Source organism: Triticum urartu, chromosome 7A (assembly GCF_056163025.1).
Source record: "Triticum urartu cultivar PI428250 chromosome 7A, HENAU_Tu73, whole genome shotgun sequence".
NCBI lineage: Eukaryota > Viridiplantae > Streptophyta > Magnoliopsida > Poales > Poaceae > Triticum > Triticum urartu.
This window is the reverse complement of record NC_141879.1, coordinates 92,284,650-92,305,369: the sequence shown is the minus strand read 5'-3', so window position 1 is coordinate 92,305,369 and position 20,720 is coordinate 92,284,650. Positions and strand designations below refer to the sequence as shown.

The window sequence follows — 20,720 nt, the reverse complement described above, 5'->3', positions numbered from 1 at the left end:
TGGATGGTTAGAGCATTTTCAACAGCCGCGTTAAAAGACGCGTGCGGTAAATTGGCTTTTTAGCATGCTCGGGACGTTTTCGCGCGCTCCAGCGGTGACGGAAAACTAGCGTACACGGGGAAAAGGCGGCAGCTCACGCGCTATATTTAGCGCGCCGCATCCGGCGCGCCTATAAATTGCAGCGCCATCTGCCGCTCTCTCCATCTCTCCATCGCCCTTTGCCGCCGACACGCCACCACCGCGCCACTATGCTGCCTCGCCGTCGGGGAGCTTCGGGCTACCGCGGCGTCCGCATGCGTCCGTTCGGCACCTACTCCGTCGAGATTCGGTCGGGCGGCGGCATGCGCCTCCCCCTCGGAACCTTCGACACCGCCCAACAGAGCGCCCAGGCGTACGACGCTGCGGCGTGGCGTCTCCTGCGGTCCCGTCAAGACATGAACTTCGCCGATGTGGCGACGCGGGAGCAGGCACAGGAGTTGACGCCTTTCCCACAGCTTCTCACCGACGAGGATCGTCGCAAGCAACGGAGACGGGAGCGTCGTCACAGGCTGGCCGAGATGAACGAGCAAGCCTAGCGCTGTGGAGCCATCGCTTCCCGGAAGATACCAACGAGGAACAGTTCTTCACCCAGAGAAGGGCGAAAAGGGCAAAGAGGAGGGAGGAGCGAGCCGCCTATCGCGAGGACAAGCGAACGCGGAGGGCGGCAGCTAAATACAACATCGCGCTAAGATATGCGTCCTCCTGGACTCCGACGACGAGCGGTTCCTTGACGCCTACGCACACACGTCGGACGAGGACATCACCAAGACAGAGTCTGAGTCAGACGAGTAGTACACGTTTTTCGTTTTATTTTGTATCGTAGAAGTAGACTATCGTAGAAGCAGGCAGAGTCCGAGTCGGATGAACTATGAATCGTAGTAGGAAAAAACAGATGAAATATACCGCGTCTGCTGGAGCGGCTCGCGCACGCTTTAATTTGCAGCAGCCGCTGGAGTCAGCGCACCGCCGCGTGCAAAAGCTGGCTAACCCAGCTGTATTCCTACTTTTAACGCGCGGCGCGTTGCGCGGTTGTTGGATATGCTTTTAGAGGTTCTGTGGTATCCCCAGTCCATCAGGACTTAAATCCTGATGCTCGCATTTATTTTTAAGAGGTGCTTATAGGGATAGGGTGTGCGTGCGTGTGTTTATAGGGACCAGGACTTAAATCCTGGTGCTCGCATTTATTCCTGAGAGGTGCTTATAGGGGTAGGGTGTGCGTGCGTGTGTTTATAGGGACCAGGACTTAAATCCTGGTGCTCGCATTTATTCCTGAGAGGTGCTTATAGGGGTAGGGTGTGCGTGCGTGTGTTTATAGGATGAGTGTATGCGCGTGTATATAAGCGTTTGTGTCTATACTGATGTTAAAAAAATCCAACTATAGCGTATCTTAACGATATATGCCTTTTTTTTTCCCTAATATACATGACTGGTTTTCCTTCTAGAATACTCCCCCCGGCCTAACAGCGGGAGTACATGTCTATGTACTGTTATATCAATTGAAGTTTGCTTACCACTATACGCTTTCCGCGCCGTACAGTATAGTCTGCCTACAAAAACGTTTTATGCTTAGGGCAATCTGTAATACAATTTCCATCGTACGACGCGGGCTGGTGGGCCTCGTGTCCGAATATAATTTTCAGAGATCTTTTTTTTAGTCTTGAGAAGAGACGACTACTCCAACTTGCAACGGCTTCCTTCTCTCTCTGTCCAAAAAAAAAACTTGCAACAGCTTCCAGCACGTCTCCCAACGGCTGTATATATGGTACTATGTTATGTATCTTTCCGATCTCTCTGTCTCTGTCTGTTCCGTCCAGCATCGTGTCAGCAGCTACCTTTCTCCGATCCATCCCATCCTCAACTATTCTCCCTTCGCTCTCGTATCGTACAGTCGTCGTCGGAGGCGATGAAGTTCCTTGTGGAGTCGGGCGGCGCCGAGGGGAATGCCGGGCCGTCGTACCGGAACGTGCTGGCCAAGGACACCGGCCTGCTGCAGTCGCCGCCCGGCGTCGACTGCCTCTGGGACCTCTTCCGGTGAGCTATTCAGCTAGCACGCAACCCCTCCCACTCCCACTCCCATCCCACCTCGCCGGACGTATGGCCGGCGACCACCGTGCCAGCATACGCTTAAAAAAAATCCATGGCGATCGAGCTGCACATGCTCAAACCCGCTCTGTTTCTGAAGCTTCGTCCATCGATCTAACACGCCTTTTGCGAGCGATCTTGCAGCGCTTCCGTGGAGAAGTACCCCAGCAACCCGATGCTCGGTCACCGGCCAGTTGTCGACGGCAAGGTACTCACTTGAATTTCAGTTCAACTAGCCAACCCGTGCCGATTCCCTCTGCCAGCTTGAATCAATGGAGCCAGCAGCTGAATCAAAATACCATGCAGGCCGGCGACTACGCCTGGATGACTTACAGGGAGGTCTGCGACGTCGTGATCAAGCTCGCCGCCGCCATGAGCAATTCCGGAGTCAAACAGGTGCGTGCGTGCGTGCGTGCATACACACAGCTTGATTGTGACCGTGATGATGTAGACCAGCTATCACAATGTGAAGCCACAGCTAAAACTTAATTTGGGCGATCAGATCGATCGATGGTCAACTGCTCATGAATCGATCCAACACGGGGACAGAAAATTCCAAGCCCTGCTCTCGATCCTAATCCTCCGGAATTATATAATTAAGTAGTAGCTGCAACTAGTAATAATTACGCGTACGCCAGGCTACTTGTTAATACTATATCATTAGCAATACAGTTCGTTGGTGGAGGTATAATATGCCCATATCGCGTGCATAGCTTGCTCGTGTAATCGGTTAATTAGCTGGAGCACGGTTGGACCACGATGTCCACAGCTGCCAAGTTGAACAAACCGTTGAGGAAATCATTAGTTAGGGAATGGCTAGGAGTCAATCAACTGAAATTTTGATTTGGGTCAGTCAATTTGGTCTGGATCAGTTTAAAGCGTTAGATGGAAAATTGAACGGCCCAGATTATGTCTTCTTCCTCAGTGCGTTTTCCTCCACCTGCCGTGTGCTGCCGCCGCCAGCAACCGCCTCGCCCCACCACGGGTCTTGCTGCCGCCCCGGGTCAACCCTTCTAGCCCCGCCCGCGTCCATTTTCTTTCTCCGGCGAAGCCCCACCACCGCCCTTGAACCCTAAGATAGATAAAGGGGTGCTGATAGTGAGCCTCTTCATCTCTCCGGCGAGGCTCTTTCCTTCCCCTTCCTTCATTCAAAATCAATTGACCCGATTTCGAAATTCAGCTGACTGACATGTAGCTAAACTGCATTAGTTAAGTGATACACCTATTAATAATACCGGATATGCTGCTCACCACCAATATAGTTGCGGTTGAGAATACTTGGTTAATAGTCTCATGATGAGATCTTTTTGTTGTTGTTGGGTAGCAACTCTGCAAGTGTTTCAATTAAAAAGGTGATGGGGTGCATCATCAGCCAATGACCGTTAGTGTTATCACCTTTGGCTTTAACAAAAGGATAGCATGCTTATCCCTTCCAGTATCCTGTATAAGCTTAAATTACAACCAGATATATACTAGTACTACAAAATATACAACCACTGTCACATGGATATGGCTGGTCTAGTGGTCTGGATGCGAAGAAAGTCCACCCTTGAAGTTTTCTCTTGCATGGAATAGTCTAGTCTTCACCAGAACCATTTCAAGTCTGACCAGCTCATACGCTAGCTGCAGGGAAGAGTTGACCAGTTCGATCGTGCTTGCCGTGTAGATGCTGCATCTATCATATTCGTTTTCCATTAACACAAATTAAATTAATTTGTGTTTGACAAAAACAACTCTCGTACGTGTTGTCCGAATGTTTACTAACGAACCCTCTGACACGTACCATAATATCCTCACAAGAAAGTTGAAATAAAGTGATGTTAATTTCAGGGTGAACGCGCTGGCATCTACGGTGCAAATTGTCCGGAATGGATTATCAGCATGGAGGTAAATCATTACTTAATCATCCCTCACTTAAACAGTGTTTATCCCCGTATATGATGTTGTAGTGAAAAACATTGCAGTACTTCCAGATGAATATTGTATATACATATGTTTTTGTCTGGCTTTGCAACTTATTTCACCATATACTGCAGGCTTGCAATGCCCTTGGAGTTTGCTGCGTGCCGCTCTACGACACTCTTGGTACGTAGTATCTGCCAAGTCTAACAGGCCACTTTTAAAACCATAGAAAATTACTCCCTCCGTTTCATAATGTAAGACGCTTTTTGACACTAGTGTAGTGTAGTGTCAAAAAACATTTTACATTATGGGACAGAGGGAGTAGTTAAAGGACTAGAATTTTTTTTCATAGAATATAATATTAGTAAGTGCTCCTCGTGTTTCTTTTTTCCTTTGCATATTAGTCTTTTCTCAAGTCAAACTTTGTGAAATTTGTGATGGGTTTTGTAGTAATTTTAAAAAAATTCTTACGCACACGCAAGATCATGGTGATGCATAGCAACGAGAGGGGATAGTATGATCTACGTACCCTGGTAGATCGACTGCGGAAGCGTTGACGCAACGTAGAGGAAGTAGTCGTACGTCTTCCCGATCCGACCGATCCAAGTACCGTTACTCCGGCACCTCCGAGTTCTTAGCACACGTACAACTCGATGACGCTCCCCGGGCTCCGATCCAGCAAAGCTTCGGGGATGAGTTCCGTCAGCACAACGGCGTGGTGACGATGATGATGTTCTACCGACGCAGGGCTTCGCCTAAGGACTGCAACGATATGACCGAGGTCGAATATGGTGGAGGGGGGCACCGCACACGGCTAAGGAACGATCACGAGGATCAACTTGTGTGTTCTAGGGTGCCCCCCTGCCTCCGTATATAAAGGATCCAAGGGGGGGGGTGCGGCCGGCCCTAGAGGAGGCGCGCAGGAGGAGTCCTACTCCTACCGGGAGTAGGACTCCCCTCCCTTTTCCTTGTCCAAGTAGGAGAGGTGGAAGGAGAGAAGGAAAGGGGGGGCGCCGCCCCTCCCTCCTTGTCCAATTCGGACTAGGGGGAGAGGGGGCGCGCGGCCTGCCCTGGCAGCCCCTTCCTCTTCTCCACTTTAGGCCCATGAGGCCCATTAACCCCCCGGGGGGTTCCGGTAACCCCCCGGTGCTCCAGTTTTATCCGAAACCTCCCCGGAACACTTCCGGTGTCCGAATATAGTCATCCAATATATCAATCTTTATGTCTCGACCATTTCGAGACTCCTCGTCATGTCCGTGATCACATCCGGGACTCCGAACTAACTTCGGTACATCAAAATGCATAAACTCATAATAACTGTCATCGTAACGTTAAGCGTGCGGACCCTACGGTTCGAGAACAATGTAGACATGACTGAGACAAATCTCCGATCAATAACCAATAGCGGGACCTGGATGCCCATATTGGCTCCTACATATTCTACGAAGATCTTTATCGGTCAGACCGCATAACAACATACGTTGTTCCCTTTGTCATCGGTATGTTACTTGCCCGAAATTCGATCGTCGGTATCAAATACCTAGTTCAATCTCGTTACCGGCAAGTCTCTTTACTCGTTCTGTAATACATCATCTCGCAACTAACTCATTAGTTGTAATGCTTGCAAGGCTTATGTGATGTGCATTAGCGAGAGGGCCCAGAGATACCTCTCCGACAATCGGAGTGACAAATCCTAATCTCGAAATACGCCAACCCAACATCTACCTTTGGAGACACCTGTAGAGCACCTTTATAATCACCCATTTACGTTGTGACGTTTGGTAGCACACAAAGTGTTCCTCCGGCAAACGGGAGTTGCATAATCTCATAGTCATAGGAACATGTATAAGTCATGAAGAAAGCAATAGCAACATACTAAACGACCGGGTGCTAAGCTAATGGAATGGGTCATGTCAATCAGATCATTCACCTAATGATGTGATCCCGTTAATCAAATAACAACTCTTTGTTCATGGTTAGGAAACATAACCATCTTTGATTAACGAGCTAGTCAAGTAGAGGCATACTAGTGACACTTTGTTTGTCTATGTATTCACACATGTATTATGTTTCCGGTTAATACAATTCTAGCATGAATAATAAACATTTATCATGATATAAGGAAATAAATAATAACTTTATTATTGCCTCTAGGGCATATTTCCTTCAGTCTCCCACTTGCACTAGAGTCAATAATCTAGATTACATAGTAATGATTCTAACACCCATGGAGCCTTGGTGCTGATCATGTTTTACTCGTGGAAGAGGCTTAGTCAACGGGTCTGCAACATTCAGATCCGTATGTATCTTGCAAATCTCTATGTCTCCCACCTGGACTAGATCCCGGATGGAACTGAAGCGTCTCTTGATGTGCTTGGTTCTCTTGTGAAACCTGGATTCCTTTGCCAAGGCAATTGCACCAGTATTGTCACAAAAGATTTTCATTGGACCCGATGCACTAGGTATGACACCTAAATCGGATATGAACTCCTTCATCCAGACTCCTTCATTTGCTGCTTCCGAAGCAGCTATGTACTCCGCTTCACATGTAGATCCCGCTACGACGCTTTGTTTAGAACTGCACCAACTAACAGCTCCACCATTTAATGTAAACACGTATCCGGTTTGCGATTTAGAATCGTCCGGATCAGTGTCAAAGCTTGCATCAACGTAACCTTTTACGATGAGCTCTTTGTCACCTCCATATACGAGAAACATATCCTTAGTCCTTTTCAGGTATTTCAGGATGTTCTTGACCGCTGTCCAGTGATCCACTCCTGGATTACTTTGGTACCTCCCTGCTAAGCTTATAGCAAGGCACACATCAGGTCTGGTACACAGCATTGCATACATGATAGAGCCTATGGCTGAAGCATAGGGAACATCTTTCATTTTCTCTCTATCTTCTGCAGTGGTCAGGCATTGAGTCTGACTCAACTTCACACCTTGTAACACAGGCAAGAACCCTTTCTTTGCTTGATCCATTTTGAACTTTTTCAAAATCTTGTCAAGGTATGTGCTTTGTGAAAGTCCAATTAAGCGTCTTGATCTATCTCTATAGATCTTTATGCCTAATATGTAAGCAGCTTCACCGAGGTCTTTCATTGAAAAACTTTTATTCAAGTATCCCTTTATGCTATCCAGAAATTCTATATCATTTCCAATCAGTAATATGTCATCCACATATAATATCAGAAATGCTACAGAGCTCCCACTCACTTTCTTGTAAATACATGCTTCTCCGAAAGTCTGTATAAACCCAAATGCTTTGATCACACTTTCAAAGCGTTTATTCCAACTCCGAGAGGCTTGCACCAGTCCATAAATGGATCGTTGGAGCTTGCACACTTTGTTAGCTCCCTTTGGATCGACAAAACCTTCTGGTTGCATCATATACAACTCTTCTTCCAGAAATCCATTCAAGAATGCAGTTTTGACATCCATCTGCCAAATTTCATAATCATAAAATGCGGCAATTGCTAACATGATTCGGACAGACTTAAGCATCGCTATGGGTGAGAAGGTCTCATCATAGTCAATCCCTTGAACTTGCCGAAAACCTTTTGCGACAAGTCGAGCTTTGTAGACAGTAACATTACCATCAGCGTCAGTCTTCTTCTTGAAGATCCATTTATTCTCAATTGCTTGCCGATCATCGGGCAAGTCAACCAAAGTCCATACTTTGTTCTCATACATGGATCCCATCTCAGATTTCATGGCTTCCAGCCATTTTGCGGAATCTGGGCTCACCATCGCTTCTTCATAGTTCGTAGGTTCATCATGATCTAGTAGCATGACTTCCAGAACAGGATTACCGTACCACTCTGGTGCGGATCTCACTCTGGTTGATCTACGAGGTTCAGTAGTATCTTGATCTGAACTTTCATGATCATCATCATTAGCTTCCTCACTAACTGGTGTAGGTGTCACTGAAACAGTTTTCTGTGAAGTACTACTTTCCAATAAGGGAGCAGGTACAGTTACCTTGTCAAGTTCTACTTTCCTCCCACTCACTTCTTTCGAGAGAAACTCCTTCTCCAGAAAGTTTCCGAATTTAGCAACAAAAGTCTTGCCTTCGGATCTGTGATAGAAGGTGTATCCAATAGTTTCCTTTGGATATCCTATGAAGACACATTTCTCCGATTTGGGTTCGAGCTTATCAGATTGAAACTTTTTCACATAAGCATCGCAGCCGCAAACTTTCAGAAACGACAACTTTGGTTTCTTGCCAAACCACAGTTCATAAGGCGTCGTCTCAACGGATTTTGATGGTGCCCTATTTAACGTGAATGCGGCCGTCTCTAGAGCGTATCCCCAAAACGATAGCGGTAAATCAGTAAGAGACATCATAGATCGCACCATATCTAGTAAAGTACGATTACGACGTTCGGACACACCATTACGCTGTGGTGTTCCGGGTGGCGTGAGTTGCGAAACTATTCCACAATTTTTCAAATGTACACCAAACTCGTAACTCAAATATTCTCCTCCACGATCAGATCGTAGAAACTTTATTTTCTTGTTACGATGATTTTCAACTTCACTCTGAAATTCTTTGAACTTTTCAAATGTTTCAGACTTATGTTTCATTAAGTAGATATACCCATATCTGCTTAAGTCATCTGTGAAGGTGAGAAAATAACGATATCCGCCACGAGCCTCAATATTCATCGGACCACATACATCTGTATGTATGATTTCCAACAAATCTGTTGCTCTCTCCATAGTACCGGAGAACGGTGTTTTAGTCATCTTGCCCATGAGGCGCGGTTCGCAAGTACCAAGTGATTCATAATCAAGTGGTTCCAAAAGTCCATCAGTATGGAGTTTCTTCATGCGCTTTACACCGATATGACCTAAACGGCAGTGCCACAAATAAGTTGCACTATCATTATCAACTCTGCATCTTTTGGCTTCAACATTATGAATATGTGTGTCACTACTATCGAGATTCAATAAGAATAGACCACTCTTTAAGGGTGCATGACCATAAAAGATATTACTCATATAAATAGAACAACCATTATTCTCAGATTTAAATGAATAACCGTCTCGCATTAAACAAGATCCAGATATAATGTTCATGCTCAACGCTGGCACCAAATAACAATTATTTAGGTCTAATACTAATCCCGAAGGTAGATGTAGAGGTAGCGTGCCGACCGTGATCACATCGACTTTGGAACCGTTTCCCACGCGCATCGTCACCTCGTCCTTAGCCAATCTTCGCTTAATCCGTAGTCCCTGTTTCGAGTTGCAAATATTAGCAACAGAACCAGTATCAAATACCCAGGTGCTACTGTGAGCATTAGTAAGGTACACATCAATAACATGTATATCACATATACCTTTGTTCGCCTTGCCATCCTTCTTATCCGCCAAATACTTGGGGCAGTTCCGCTTCCAGTGACCAGTCTGCTTGCAGTAGAAGCACTCAGTTTCAGGCTTAGGTCCAGACTTGGGTTTCTTCTCTTGAGCAGCAACTTGCTTGCCGTTCTTCTTGAAGTTCCCCTTCTTCTTCCCTTTGCCCTTTTTCTTGAAACTAGTGGTCTTGTTGACCATCAACACTTGATGCTCCTTCTTGATTTCTACCTCCGCAGCTTTCAGCATTGTGAAGAGCTCGGGAATAGTCTTATTCATCCCTTGCATATTATAGTTCATCACGAAGCTCTTGTAGCTAGGTGGCAGTGATTGGAGAATTCTATCAATGACGCAATCATCTGGAAGATTAACTCCCAATTGAATCAAGTGATTATTATACCCAGACATTTTGAGTATATGCTCACTGACAGAACTGTTCTCCTCCATCTTGCAGCTATAGAACTTATTGGAGACTTCATATCTCTCAATCCGGGCATTTGCTTGAAATATTAACTTCAACTCCTGGAACATCTCATATGCTCCATGACGTTCAAAACGTCGTTGAAGTCCCGATTCTAAGCCGTAAAGCATGGCACACTGAACTATCGAGTAGTCATCAGCTTTGCTCTGCCAGACGTTCATAACATCTGGTGTTGCTCCAGCAGCAGGCCTGGCACCCAGCGGTGCTTCCAGGACGTAATTCTTCTGTGCAGCAATGAGGATAATCCTCAAGTTACGGACCCAGTCCGTGTAATTGCTACCATCATCTTTCAACTTTGCTTTCTCAAGGAACACATTAAAATTCAACGGAACAACAGCACGAGCCATCTATCTACAATCAACCATAAACAAGCAAGATACTATCAGGTACTAAGTTTCATGATAAATTTAGGTTCAATTAATTCACTTAAAAGAACTCCCACTTAGATAGACATCCCTCTAATCCTCTAAGTGATTATGTGATCCAAATCAACTAAACCATGTCCGATCATCACGTGAGATGGAATAGTTTCATTGGTGAACATCACTATGTTGATCATATCTACTATATGATTCACGCTCGACCTTTCGGTCTCCGTGTTCCGAGGCCATATCTGTATATGCTTGGCTCGTCAAGTATAACCTGAGTATTCCGCGTGTGCAACTGTTTTGCACCCGTTGTATTTGAACGTAGAGCCTATCACACCCGATCATCACGTGGTGTCTCAGCACGAAAAACTTTCGCAACGGTGCATACTCAGGGAGAACACTTCTTGATAATTTTAGTGAGAGATCATCTTATAATGCTACCGTCAATCAAAGCAAGATAAGATGCATAAAAGATAAACATCACATGCAATCAATATAAGTGATATGATATGGCCATCATCATCTTGTGCTTGTGATCTCCATCTTCGAAGCACCGTCGTGATCACCATCGTCACCGGCGCGACACCTTGATCTCCATCGTAGTATCGTTGTCGTCTCGCCAATCTTATGCTTCCACGACTATCGCTACCGCTTAGTGATAAAGTAAAGCATTACAGCGCAATTGCATTGCATACAATAAAGCGACAACCATATGGCTCCTGCCAGTTGCCGATAACTCGGTTACAAAACATGATCATCTCATACAATAAAATTTAGCATCATGTCTTGACCATATCACATCACAACATGCCCTGCAAAAACAAGTTAGACGTCCTCTACTTTGTTGTTGCAAGTTTTACGTGGCTGCTACGGGCTTAAGCAAGAACCAATCTTACCTACGCATCAAAACCACAACGATAGTTTGTCAAGTTGGTGCTGTTTTAACCTTCGCAAGGACCGGGCGTAGCCACACTCGGTTCAACTAAAGTTGGAGAAACTGTCACCCGCAAGCCACCTCTGTGCAAAGCACGTCGGGAGAACCAATCTCGCGTAAGCGTACGCGTAATGTTGGTCCGGGCCGCTTCGTCCAACAATACCGCCGAACCAAAGTATGACATGCTGGTAAGCAGTATGACTTATATCGCCCACAACTCACTTGTGTTCTACTCATGCATATAACATCAATATATAAAACCTAGGCTCGGATGCCACTGATGGGTTTCGTAGTAATTTCAAAAAAATTTCCTACGCACACGCAAGATCATGGTGATGCATAGCAACGAGAGAGGAGAGTATGATCTACGTACCCTGGTAGATCGACTGCGGAAGCGTTGACGCAACGTAGAGGAAGTAGTCATACGTCTTCCCGATCCGACCGATCCAAGTACCGTTACTCCGGCACCTCCGAGTTCTTAGCACACGTACAGCTCGATGACGCTCCCCGGGCTCCGATCCAGCAAAACTTCGGGGATGAGTTCCGTCAGCACAACGGCGTAGTGACGATGATGATGTTCTACCGACGCTGGGCTTCGCCTAAGGACTGCAACGATATGACCGAGGTGGAATATGGTGGAGGGGGGCACCGCACACGGCTAAGGAACAATCACGAGGATCAACTTGTGTGTTCTAGGGTGCCCCCCTGCCTCCGTATATAAAGGATCCAAGGGGGGGTGCGGCCGGCCCTAGAGGAGGCGCGCAGGAGGAGTCCTACTCCTACCGGGAGTAGGACTCCCCTCCCTTTTCCTTGTCCAAGTAGGAGAGGTGGAAGGAGAGAAGGAAAGGGGGGGCGCCTCCCCTCCCTCCTTGTCCAATTCGGACTAGGGGGAGAGGGGCGCGCGGCCTGCCCTGGCAGCCCCTTCCTCTTCTCCACTTTAGGCCCATGAGGCCCATTAACCCCCCGGGGGGTTCCGGTAACCCCCCGGTGCTCCAGTTTTATCCGAAACCTCCCCGGAACACTTCCGGTGTCCGAATATAGTCATCCAATATATCAATCTTTATGTCTCAACCATTTCGAGACTCCTCGTCATGTCCGTGATCACATCCGGGACTCCGAACTAACTTCGGTACATCAAAATGCATAAACTCATAATAACTGTCATCGTAACGTTAAGCGTGCGGACCCTACGGTTCGAGAACAATGTAGACATGACTGAGACAAATCTCCGATCAATAACCAATAGCGGGACCTGGATGCCCATATTGGCTCCTACATATTCTACGAAGATCTTTATCGGTCAGACCGCATAACAACATACGTTGTTCCCTTTGTCATCGGTATGTTACTTGCCCGAAATTCGATCGTCGGTATCAAATACCTAGTTCAATCTCGTTACCGGCAAGTCTCTTTACTCGTTCCGTAATACATCATCTCGCAACTAACTCATTAGTTGTAATGCTTGCAAGGCTTATGTGATGTGCATTACCGAGAGGGCCCAGAGATACCTCTCCGACAATCGGAGTGACAAATCCTAATCTCGAAATACGCCAACCCAACATCTACCTTTGGAGACACCTGTAGAGCACCTTTATAATCACCCATTTACGTTGTGACGTTTGGTAGCACACAAAGTGTTCCTCCGGCAAACGGGAGTTGCATAATCTCATAGTCATAGGAACATGTATAAGTCATGAAGAAAGCAATAGCAACATACTAAACGATCGGGTGCTAAGCTAATGGAATGGGTCATGTCAATCAGATCATTCACCTAATGATGTGATCCCGTTAATCAAATAACAACTCTTTGTTCATGGTTAGGAAACATAACCATCTTTGATTAACGAGCTAGTCAAGTAGAGGCATACTAGTGACACTTTGTTTGTCTATGTATTCACACATGTATTATGTTTCCGGTTAATACAATTCTAGCATGAATAATAAACATTTATCATGATATAAGGAAATAAATAATAACTTTATTATTGCCTCTAGGGCATATTTCCTTCAATTTGACCAAATTTATATTAAAGATTATGAAAATCCACATACCTTTTTTATGATGGATCTAATTATATGTATTTAGTATTGTGAATGTTTGTATTTTTCTATAAACTTGGTCAAACTTTAAAAGGTTTGACTGAAGACAAACCTAATATGTGAAGTAAAGAAACGGAGGGAGTATCTTGTATTTTCTTTTCTCCAAGCCATGTCAAATACAAAAATAATAGGACGACTTGGGCATGTAATTACCGTCTAGCCAAAAAAAGCCAACCTTGTAACCTCCATCTCAATCCGACGATCCAAATCTACTTCGACTGGAACTCGAACCTAGTACATCAAAAAACCTAACTGCCCTAAGACAAAGCACATATGACCTACCACCTCATTCATATCCCTGCATCTCAGGACTGTGAGTCACAAAACCATAGCCATCGGGTTGCCCAAAACCACCATCTTAAAGTCGAGCTCGCACGTCATCGTGGGACAACAGAAACTGTTGACGTATAAATGCATAACCCAGCTTTTTATTAGTTTGAGCTTTTGGATGAACTGACTGATGCATACAATTTTACATGGTATTAGAGCCAAGAGGTCTTGAGTTCAAGACCCGGCTGGCGCAATTTAAAAATAAAAAAATGCAGCCTAATTTTGGTCTACATTGAGGCCTGACGGAGCCACGCGTGAGAAGGAATGTTGCGTATAAATGCATAACCCGCCTTTCTCCATCAGCTTAAGCTTTTCGGTGAACTGGTTGGTGCGTGCATTTTACAAAACCACGTCACATATTTTGATATATTTATTTTTTTAATATAAATTTAGTCAAATTTCACAAAAGTATAACCTAAGAAAACCTAATATGCAGAGGAAAAAAGAACGGAGGGAGTACTTACTACTCCCGCCATCCCAAAATAAGTGACATGATTTTTGTTCAAAATTTAAACTCAAACCACATCACATATTTTGGGGCGTGTAAATTATTTTATTCTGGCAAAAACAAGTGCCTAGCCCCGTTAGTAACAATCATACTTTTCTAGGGTTTAAAAATGTGTATGTTACACATGCTCGCCAAAAGAAAGAAAGACATGAAGTCATGTTATACTAATCTTCACGACTAGCAAAGACGCAAGTTTAATCAAGATTGGATCCGACTAATACTCTCCTTTTTGTCCAGGTGCTAATGCAGTGGAATTCATCACCTGCCATGCCGAACTCTTGATTGTTTTTGTGGAAGAGAAGAAGATTGGCGAGGTACCAATGCGGCCACTTAGTCCTAAATTTCATCACTCCATTAACAAGTTTCAAACAAAGAATATCACTACTACACTAGGTCAAATATATTTTTATTCCTCTTAAGCGCGCATGATTGGCCCACAATGAATATCAAAATCCGAGAAGTTTTACACAAATGAACCCCGGTTTGAAAATACTCCCTCCGTCCCATAATATGATAATATAGAAGAAGTTCTACACAAATGAACCACTAGTGTAGTATAAAAAACGCTCTTATATTATGTGACGAAGGGAGTAGATACCAAGCTGTATTAAATTTTATGGTCTTTCAGAGATGTGGAAAGAGGAGGAATGGAGAAATGTCACACGGGTTTCTAAAAAAAAAACCGAGCTGGTCAGTTAACCACAACAGTCCAACAAGTATGTACGACCCTTTCGGCCCGTCTAGTCGTAGCCTTACATCAGCCCGGCCCGGCCCGGCCCAGTAAGGTCGCGCGGTGAACCCCACGACCGTGCAGCAAAAAAAAAAAAAGACTGACGGCGAACACCGGTGGCATCTGCGCCGCACGGGCGACGCCGCCAGGCCTTCCCCGGCGAATCACCGCTGGAGATTTGCAGCGGGAGGTGCAGCCCCGTCCCAATGACGGCACGGAGGTCCGTTCCGCGAGAGAGGCGAGTGCTATGGGCTCGCTGCAGGCGATTCTCGGGTTCCCCCCGCCGCGGCCGACTGCGACGGCCGGGTCAACTCCACAGGATCTAGGTTGGGCTAGTTCTTATTTAGATGGCTAGTTCTCCGATTCATCGTCAGTGCGCCGCGGAGAGGTCTCGCTTCTGTCCAATGGAAGCAATTTTCTCAATTATGTTTATCCTCACAGATCAGGAGATGTGTTAGCAAGAGAAAATTACAATTCTGGATCCGTTTACTGTTTGCTTGAGCCTTTACAGTCCCTAGTGCCCTGATTGCTGATGCTTTCAATTGTGGCAGCTCTTGAAAACCTGTCATGCCACTTCAAAGTATTTGAAAAGTAAGTTGTTGCAATAATAAGCGGTATCGATCAATTAGATGGTTCGTCACTGTGGGACTTACATTGGTTCTATTGTTAACTCATTTTCAGCAATCGTCAGCTTCGGAGGAGTCACAAACGATCAGAAAGAGGAAGCTAAGAACCATGGGCTGTCCATTTTCTCATGGGAGGAATTCCTGATCACGGTAAGATTTGGTCTTCAGCTAGCTTCTTTTAGGTGTTTTGATAGAAGTTATGGAAAGAAGTGCTTCGCAACAATCTTTCTTTTAAGAAAAGAAATATGCAATGCAAATTATCTTATTTTGGCATGTCTCCTAATAAGATAGGACTTTTTTTTAATAGATCTAGTGCTTCCTAATAAGATCTTTAACACCCCCTGCAAAACCCTGAAGTAGCTTTACCTATATCATATTAAATGTGACATATTAGCTACTTATATGTCTTACATGATTGTTATAATAGTATATATTGCACAACCAATAAGGTAAATTTTGTGAATAATCTTGGTCCCTTGTTATTGAAATAGTTCAGGCTGTCCTGTATTCTAGTTGAAAATACTGAACTGTAGTTCATTTCATTCATAATGTAAGGTTTCCAAGTTACTCCTGTATGACGTGCTATTGAACCATTATAATAAAGTTACTCATAAACTTGTGTGCCTGACATGTTTATAGGGTGGAGGTGAACCTGTTGATCTTCCTGAAAAGAAGAAATCCGACATCTGCACGATCATGTACACAAGTGGAACAACAGGAGACCCTAAAGGTGTTATGATATCAAATGAAAGCCTTCTTATTAACCTGGCAGGTGCTGATTCTGTAGTGCAATCTATTGGTGAACCTGTAAGTATATAGCCCCAACACATTTCATAAGGAAATAATCTTTGCACATGCTTCATTGGATCACACAAGTAATGCTTGTTACTCTCCACTTTGTGGTTGCAGTTTGATCAAGACGATGTTTATTTGTCATATCTTCCACTAGCTCATGTCTTCGATAGGATGTTTGAGGAAGTGTTTATATCTCATGGATCGAGAATCGGATTCTGGCGTGGGGTATGCTTTGTGAATACTCTATTTACCTAGGTAGTCAATTGGTTCATACTGATATTAGTGTCATGCATCTGTAGGATGTCAAGTTGTTGGTTGATGATATTGCAGCACTAAGACCAACAGTATTTTGTGCTGTTCCACGTGTACTCGACAGAATATATTCAGGTAAACTCCAGATGTTAGCTGTTAACATAGTTAGATATTTATACAAAATCCATTATTGTGTCATTTGGATAAAGCACTTTTCTTCGATTGCATAACTTGCTACAGAAGTAATAACTGCACAAGTTTCTGTAAACTCTTGCTTTCTTCTATCAGTGACGTGAACATGTTCAGATATTATTTCATATTTGTTTCATTATCTCCAAATGCATTAATAAAAGTTATTTCTGCGGTTTCATTGTTATAGATTTCGAAGATCTTAATTAATCACCAATGAGGAAATGCTGTAGCTTTCAGTTGATGTAGTTGTTGAAACCGTACTTAAAGTATTGGTGGAAAAAATCGATAAGTCTGCAAAAGGAAATAAACGGAGACTATCAAACTTCATAGAGATGGATGACATGTAACGAATAGCTTCAATGGAAGATTACATGTAATGTACTAATGTCTATTTTTACTTTGCCTAATATTCGATGCATTATTATTTTTATGTAGGTCTTACAACCAAGATTTCTGCTGGTGGTATATTAAAGAAAACCTTATTCAATCTTGGTTACAAGATGTAAGTTTGCACATGATTATAACCGAGAACCCTTTTTTTAAGTACACATATCACTTTATTTTTATAGCTACGTATTTTATTGAATCATCAGGAAACTAGACAGCATGAAGAAAGGAATTAAACATGAGAAGGCATCTCCATTCTTTGACAAGTTAGTTTTCAGCAAGGTACAGTTAGACATTCAAGAGCAACCAACCTTATACTTCATCAGATAGAATTAAAAATGTCAATGTAACTTTATGTCTATATACTATGTCCTAACGTAGTGCTTATCTTTAAGGTGAAAGAAAGGCTGGGTGGAAAAATCCGTATTATCGTCTCTGGTGGCGCTCCTCTTGCTGTGGCGGTTGAAGAATTTTTGAGGGTTGTGACATGTGCACATGTTGTTCAAGGCTATGGTATGCACCTTGTTGTTTAAGTTCCTTTATTATTACGTAGACAAGCCCTGCAGATGAATTGCACATATTATTAGATGACAGAAGCACTTCCTAATAAAGCTTTATATAATTCCAATTTTTCCAATTTTAGGACTCACCGAAACCTGTGCGGGATCTTTTGCTGCCATACCAAATGAATTCTCCATGGCTGGGACTGTTGGCCCACCAGTTCCACATATAGACGTTCGCCTTGAGTCAGTTTCAGAGATGGGTTATGATGCTCTGGCTAGCATTCCTCGTGGCGAGGTATGCGTAAAGGGAAGTGTTCTGTTCTCTGGATACTACAAAAGAGAGGACCTAACACAGGAAGTCCTGACTGATGGATGGTTTCACACAGGTTAGCTATATCCCTAACTTCAACTGGAGGCAATGGATATCTTAGGTTATTATATTTTAGATGATGACTGTGAGTTGAATAATGATACAGGGGATGTTGGTGAGTGGCAACCAAACGGAGCCTTGAAAATCATTGACAGAAAGAAAAATATATTCAAGCTTTCACAGGGAGAATATGTTGCAGTGGAAAATCTAGAGAATATCTACGGTGTTCTTCCAGAGATTGATTCGGTAAATATTAGTCAATTATTCACTTTGCAAGTGACTGTCGCGATTTCTGTCTTCACTGGGTTTGGTCCTACTTTTATGCACATGCTTGGTGAAAGAATTGTGTAGGGCACATGATTTTGAAGGTAGGTAATTAAAGTGTTAGTTTGAAGTTGAAGACAAGTTCATAGTTGGTACAGTGTGATGACCGCTGATGCCATAACATGTTTCTTAATTTCTTCAGTAATATAATTTTTTTACCATAGTAGCACCGCAAAAGCCATTAGTTAGAGGTATATAATCCAAACATGCATCAATGTTAATCCCTGAAAACAGCGACTTCTCAAAATTATATTCTGTTGGTGGTTTCTCTTGTCGTTTCACTTGCGATCATTTGAGAGACTACACAGAGCACATGTGTCAAAAAAAGAAGGGCATACATGCAAGACATAGATAATGTTTTTGGTCTATTTTCTATATCCAATTCATCCGCCATTTGTCTCAGTATTCATGTTTCTGCCGATCAATTTCAGATATGGGTGTACGGGAACAGCTTTGAATCTTTCCTTATTGCTGTGATAAACCCCAACCAACAAGCGCTCGAGAACTGGGCTGGACAGAATGGAATCACTGGAAATCTGGAAGAACTATGCGAGAACGCGAAGACTAAAGAGCATTTTATAGCAGAACTCGCAAAGGCTGCAAAGGAGAAGAAGGTAAAGCGCCCTGTTTTAGCCATCTACAGCCCAATTACCGCCACTGTTTGTTCCAGCCAGTATTAACATGTCCCCGTTGTTTTCGCCTTTGCCAGCTGAAAGGGTTCGAGTTCGTAAGGGCGGTCCATCTTGACGCGGTGCCGTTCGACATGGAGCGCGACCTCATCACCCCGACGTACAAGAAGAAACGGCCTCAGATGCTCAAGTACTACCAGGTCAGACCTCATAATGAAACGCACACTTTTCCCCAATTCCGGCTTGTCGTGCCGTTCTTTTTTCAAAAGTTCTACAGTTTGCACAAGTAAGACTAAAAACCGCCATCGCTTACCTGAATCATGTTTTGCGTTAATGTTCAGGGAGCCATCGACGCGCTCTACAAGAGCTCGAAGTAGGAGAGCGGGCACTCTGAACAGCAGCGAAACGGTTTCTCGATCCTCGGCGCTTCCATCGAATCCTCGTGTGCGCGCGTGTGTATGTAAATTAATTAATTAATGTACAAGACTTTGTTGTCAATTGTTGCTTACGTTTTTCACACAATGATGATATTCCCTCCGGGTTAATTAATACGACAAGGCTTGTTGCTGAAGGCTGCCTACGTTTTTCACACAACCGATATTCCTTCCCTCTGAATCCTATTCGGTGCTCTGTCTGCACCCCTCTGATTGATTGGCTTATTACTGTTGCTGGTGCGGCCTTCTCCGGTCAGCAGCCCGGCGTCAGCGCAGGTCCGGACGCCGGCGTCACCCTCCGGCATTCTTAAATTCCCTGCCCTATACGCGGAGACAGGCTTGAAGATTCTCGGCCAGTTCTTCCGAATCTTCTCTTCTGTCTTTGTTGACCTGTATCCCACCAATATTATCACTGTGCTTTTTGGCACCATTTCTTTTAGATGAAATAATTTTCTTTGCCACCATTAAAACTGGAGGGGGGCGTTGAATCAATGGTCAGCAGTCAAACGCTGTCTTATGGTTTTGAACATTCTGAGCTCCACTGACGAATGAGCGAACTTTCCCAAAAGCAGTCCACATGCTGCTACCAAGTGAGTGAATGCCAACGCGAAAGGGAGAGGCATCGGCTAGATGGCACAGAGCATGTCACCGTCGCAAGCGAGACCGGGCGTCTGGCGTGCGTACTGCCGCTGAAATTCTATTCTACTGTCGCTGAGGTTTCAGTCAGGGAGGGAGGAGCATATACATTTCTTCTCTTTTGGTGCTACATGCATCGCCGTGCCGTTTTGTGAGGCGCACCAGGTGTCCGGCCGAACCGTGTCGCTTTCGTGGGTTTTCCTCCGGCCGTTCCTTCCTTGCGGGGACGATTCCGCGGCTATTTCAGAGCAAATTCGTGGATCGAAAATGAAGAAGGGACATGATGACAAAATGTAACTGTTCATGTCGGGGTTTGTCTCTTTTTTTGTTCTCCATGAGTATTTCGGACTTGGATTTAATTTTTTTATATATAGCGAAACACTCTAAATTTGATTTTCGTGCAGCGGGGATCATCTAACCCATGGTATCGCCTGATATTTTCCAAGAGTATTTCAAATATGGATTTGAACTTTTTTAGGGATACATATCTTGTGAGCATTGACCAATTTTTGGAAAAAAATTAAGTCTTAAAATTTTGAATTTTGTGCAGTGGTACCATGGCCTTGGCATCCTGCTATTTCCCCGAACTAGGCATCACACTTCATTTTGTTCTTTAACCATCAGTATGCTACTTTTAAGGAAGGCTCCCCTGGGTTTCCCTTGTACCCCTTGCGATGGCGATTTCCCAGCTATTTCTAAGCAAATTCGTAGTTAAAAAGAAAAAGGAAACACAATGA

At 44.3% G+C, this 20,720-nt stretch overlaps 2 protein-coding genes across 2 annotated transcripts; both read left to right on the top strand.

Moving 5' to 3' along the window:
- The first annotated feature begins 248 nt into the window (after positions 1–248).
- On the top strand, positions 249–575 carry LOC147958163 (ethylene-responsive transcription factor ERF105-like). The gene has a single exon (XM_087531980.1). It carries the CDS (start codon positions 249–251, stop codon positions 573–575), a length of 327 nt encoding a protein of 108 aa, XP_087388106.1.
- A 1,248-nt stretch (positions 576–1,823) lies between these two features.
- LOC125523187 (long chain acyl-CoA synthetase 4) lies at positions 1,824–19,484 on the top strand. Its single transcript, XM_048688238.2, has 19 exons — positions 1,824–2,070; positions 2,266–2,329; positions 2,428–2,517; positions 3,952–4,008; positions 4,158–4,206; positions 14,343–14,419; positions 15,387–15,426; positions 15,517–15,611; positions 16,101–16,268; positions 16,371–16,481; positions 16,556–16,643; positions 17,136–17,202; positions 17,294–17,369; positions 17,483–17,600; positions 17,731–17,976; positions 18,067–18,206; positions 18,716–18,898; positions 18,994–19,113; positions 19,255–19,484. The coding sequence occupies exons 1-19, from the start codon at positions 1,943–1,945 to the stop codon at positions 19,288–19,290; spliced, it is 1,953 nt and encodes a 650-aa protein (XP_048544195.2). The 5' UTR covers positions 1,824–1,942; the 3' UTR covers positions 19,291–19,484.
- Positions 19,485–20,720: the final 1,236 nt, after the last annotated feature.

What these genes read in the sequence shown, in the direction of transcription:
- LOC147958163 (XM_087531980.1), top strand. Translation starts at nt 249, where the DNA reads ATGCTGCCTCGCCGTCGGGGAGCTTCGGGCTACCGCGGCGTCCGCATG.
- LOC125523187 (XM_048688238.2), top strand. Translation starts at nt 1,943, where the DNA reads ATGAAGTTCCTTGTGGAGTCGGGCGGCGCCGAGGGGAATGCCGGGCCG. An exon ending in TGCAATCTATTGGTGAACCT is followed by an intron (nt 16,269 to 16,370) that starts GTAAGTATATAG and finishes TTGTGGTTGCAG; the next exon opens with TTTGATCAAGACGATGTTTA. An exon ending in AGATGCTCAAGTACTACCAG is followed by an intron (nt 19,114 to 19,254) that starts GTCAGACCTCAT and finishes GTTAATGTTCAG; the next exon opens with GGAGCCATCGACGCGCTCTA.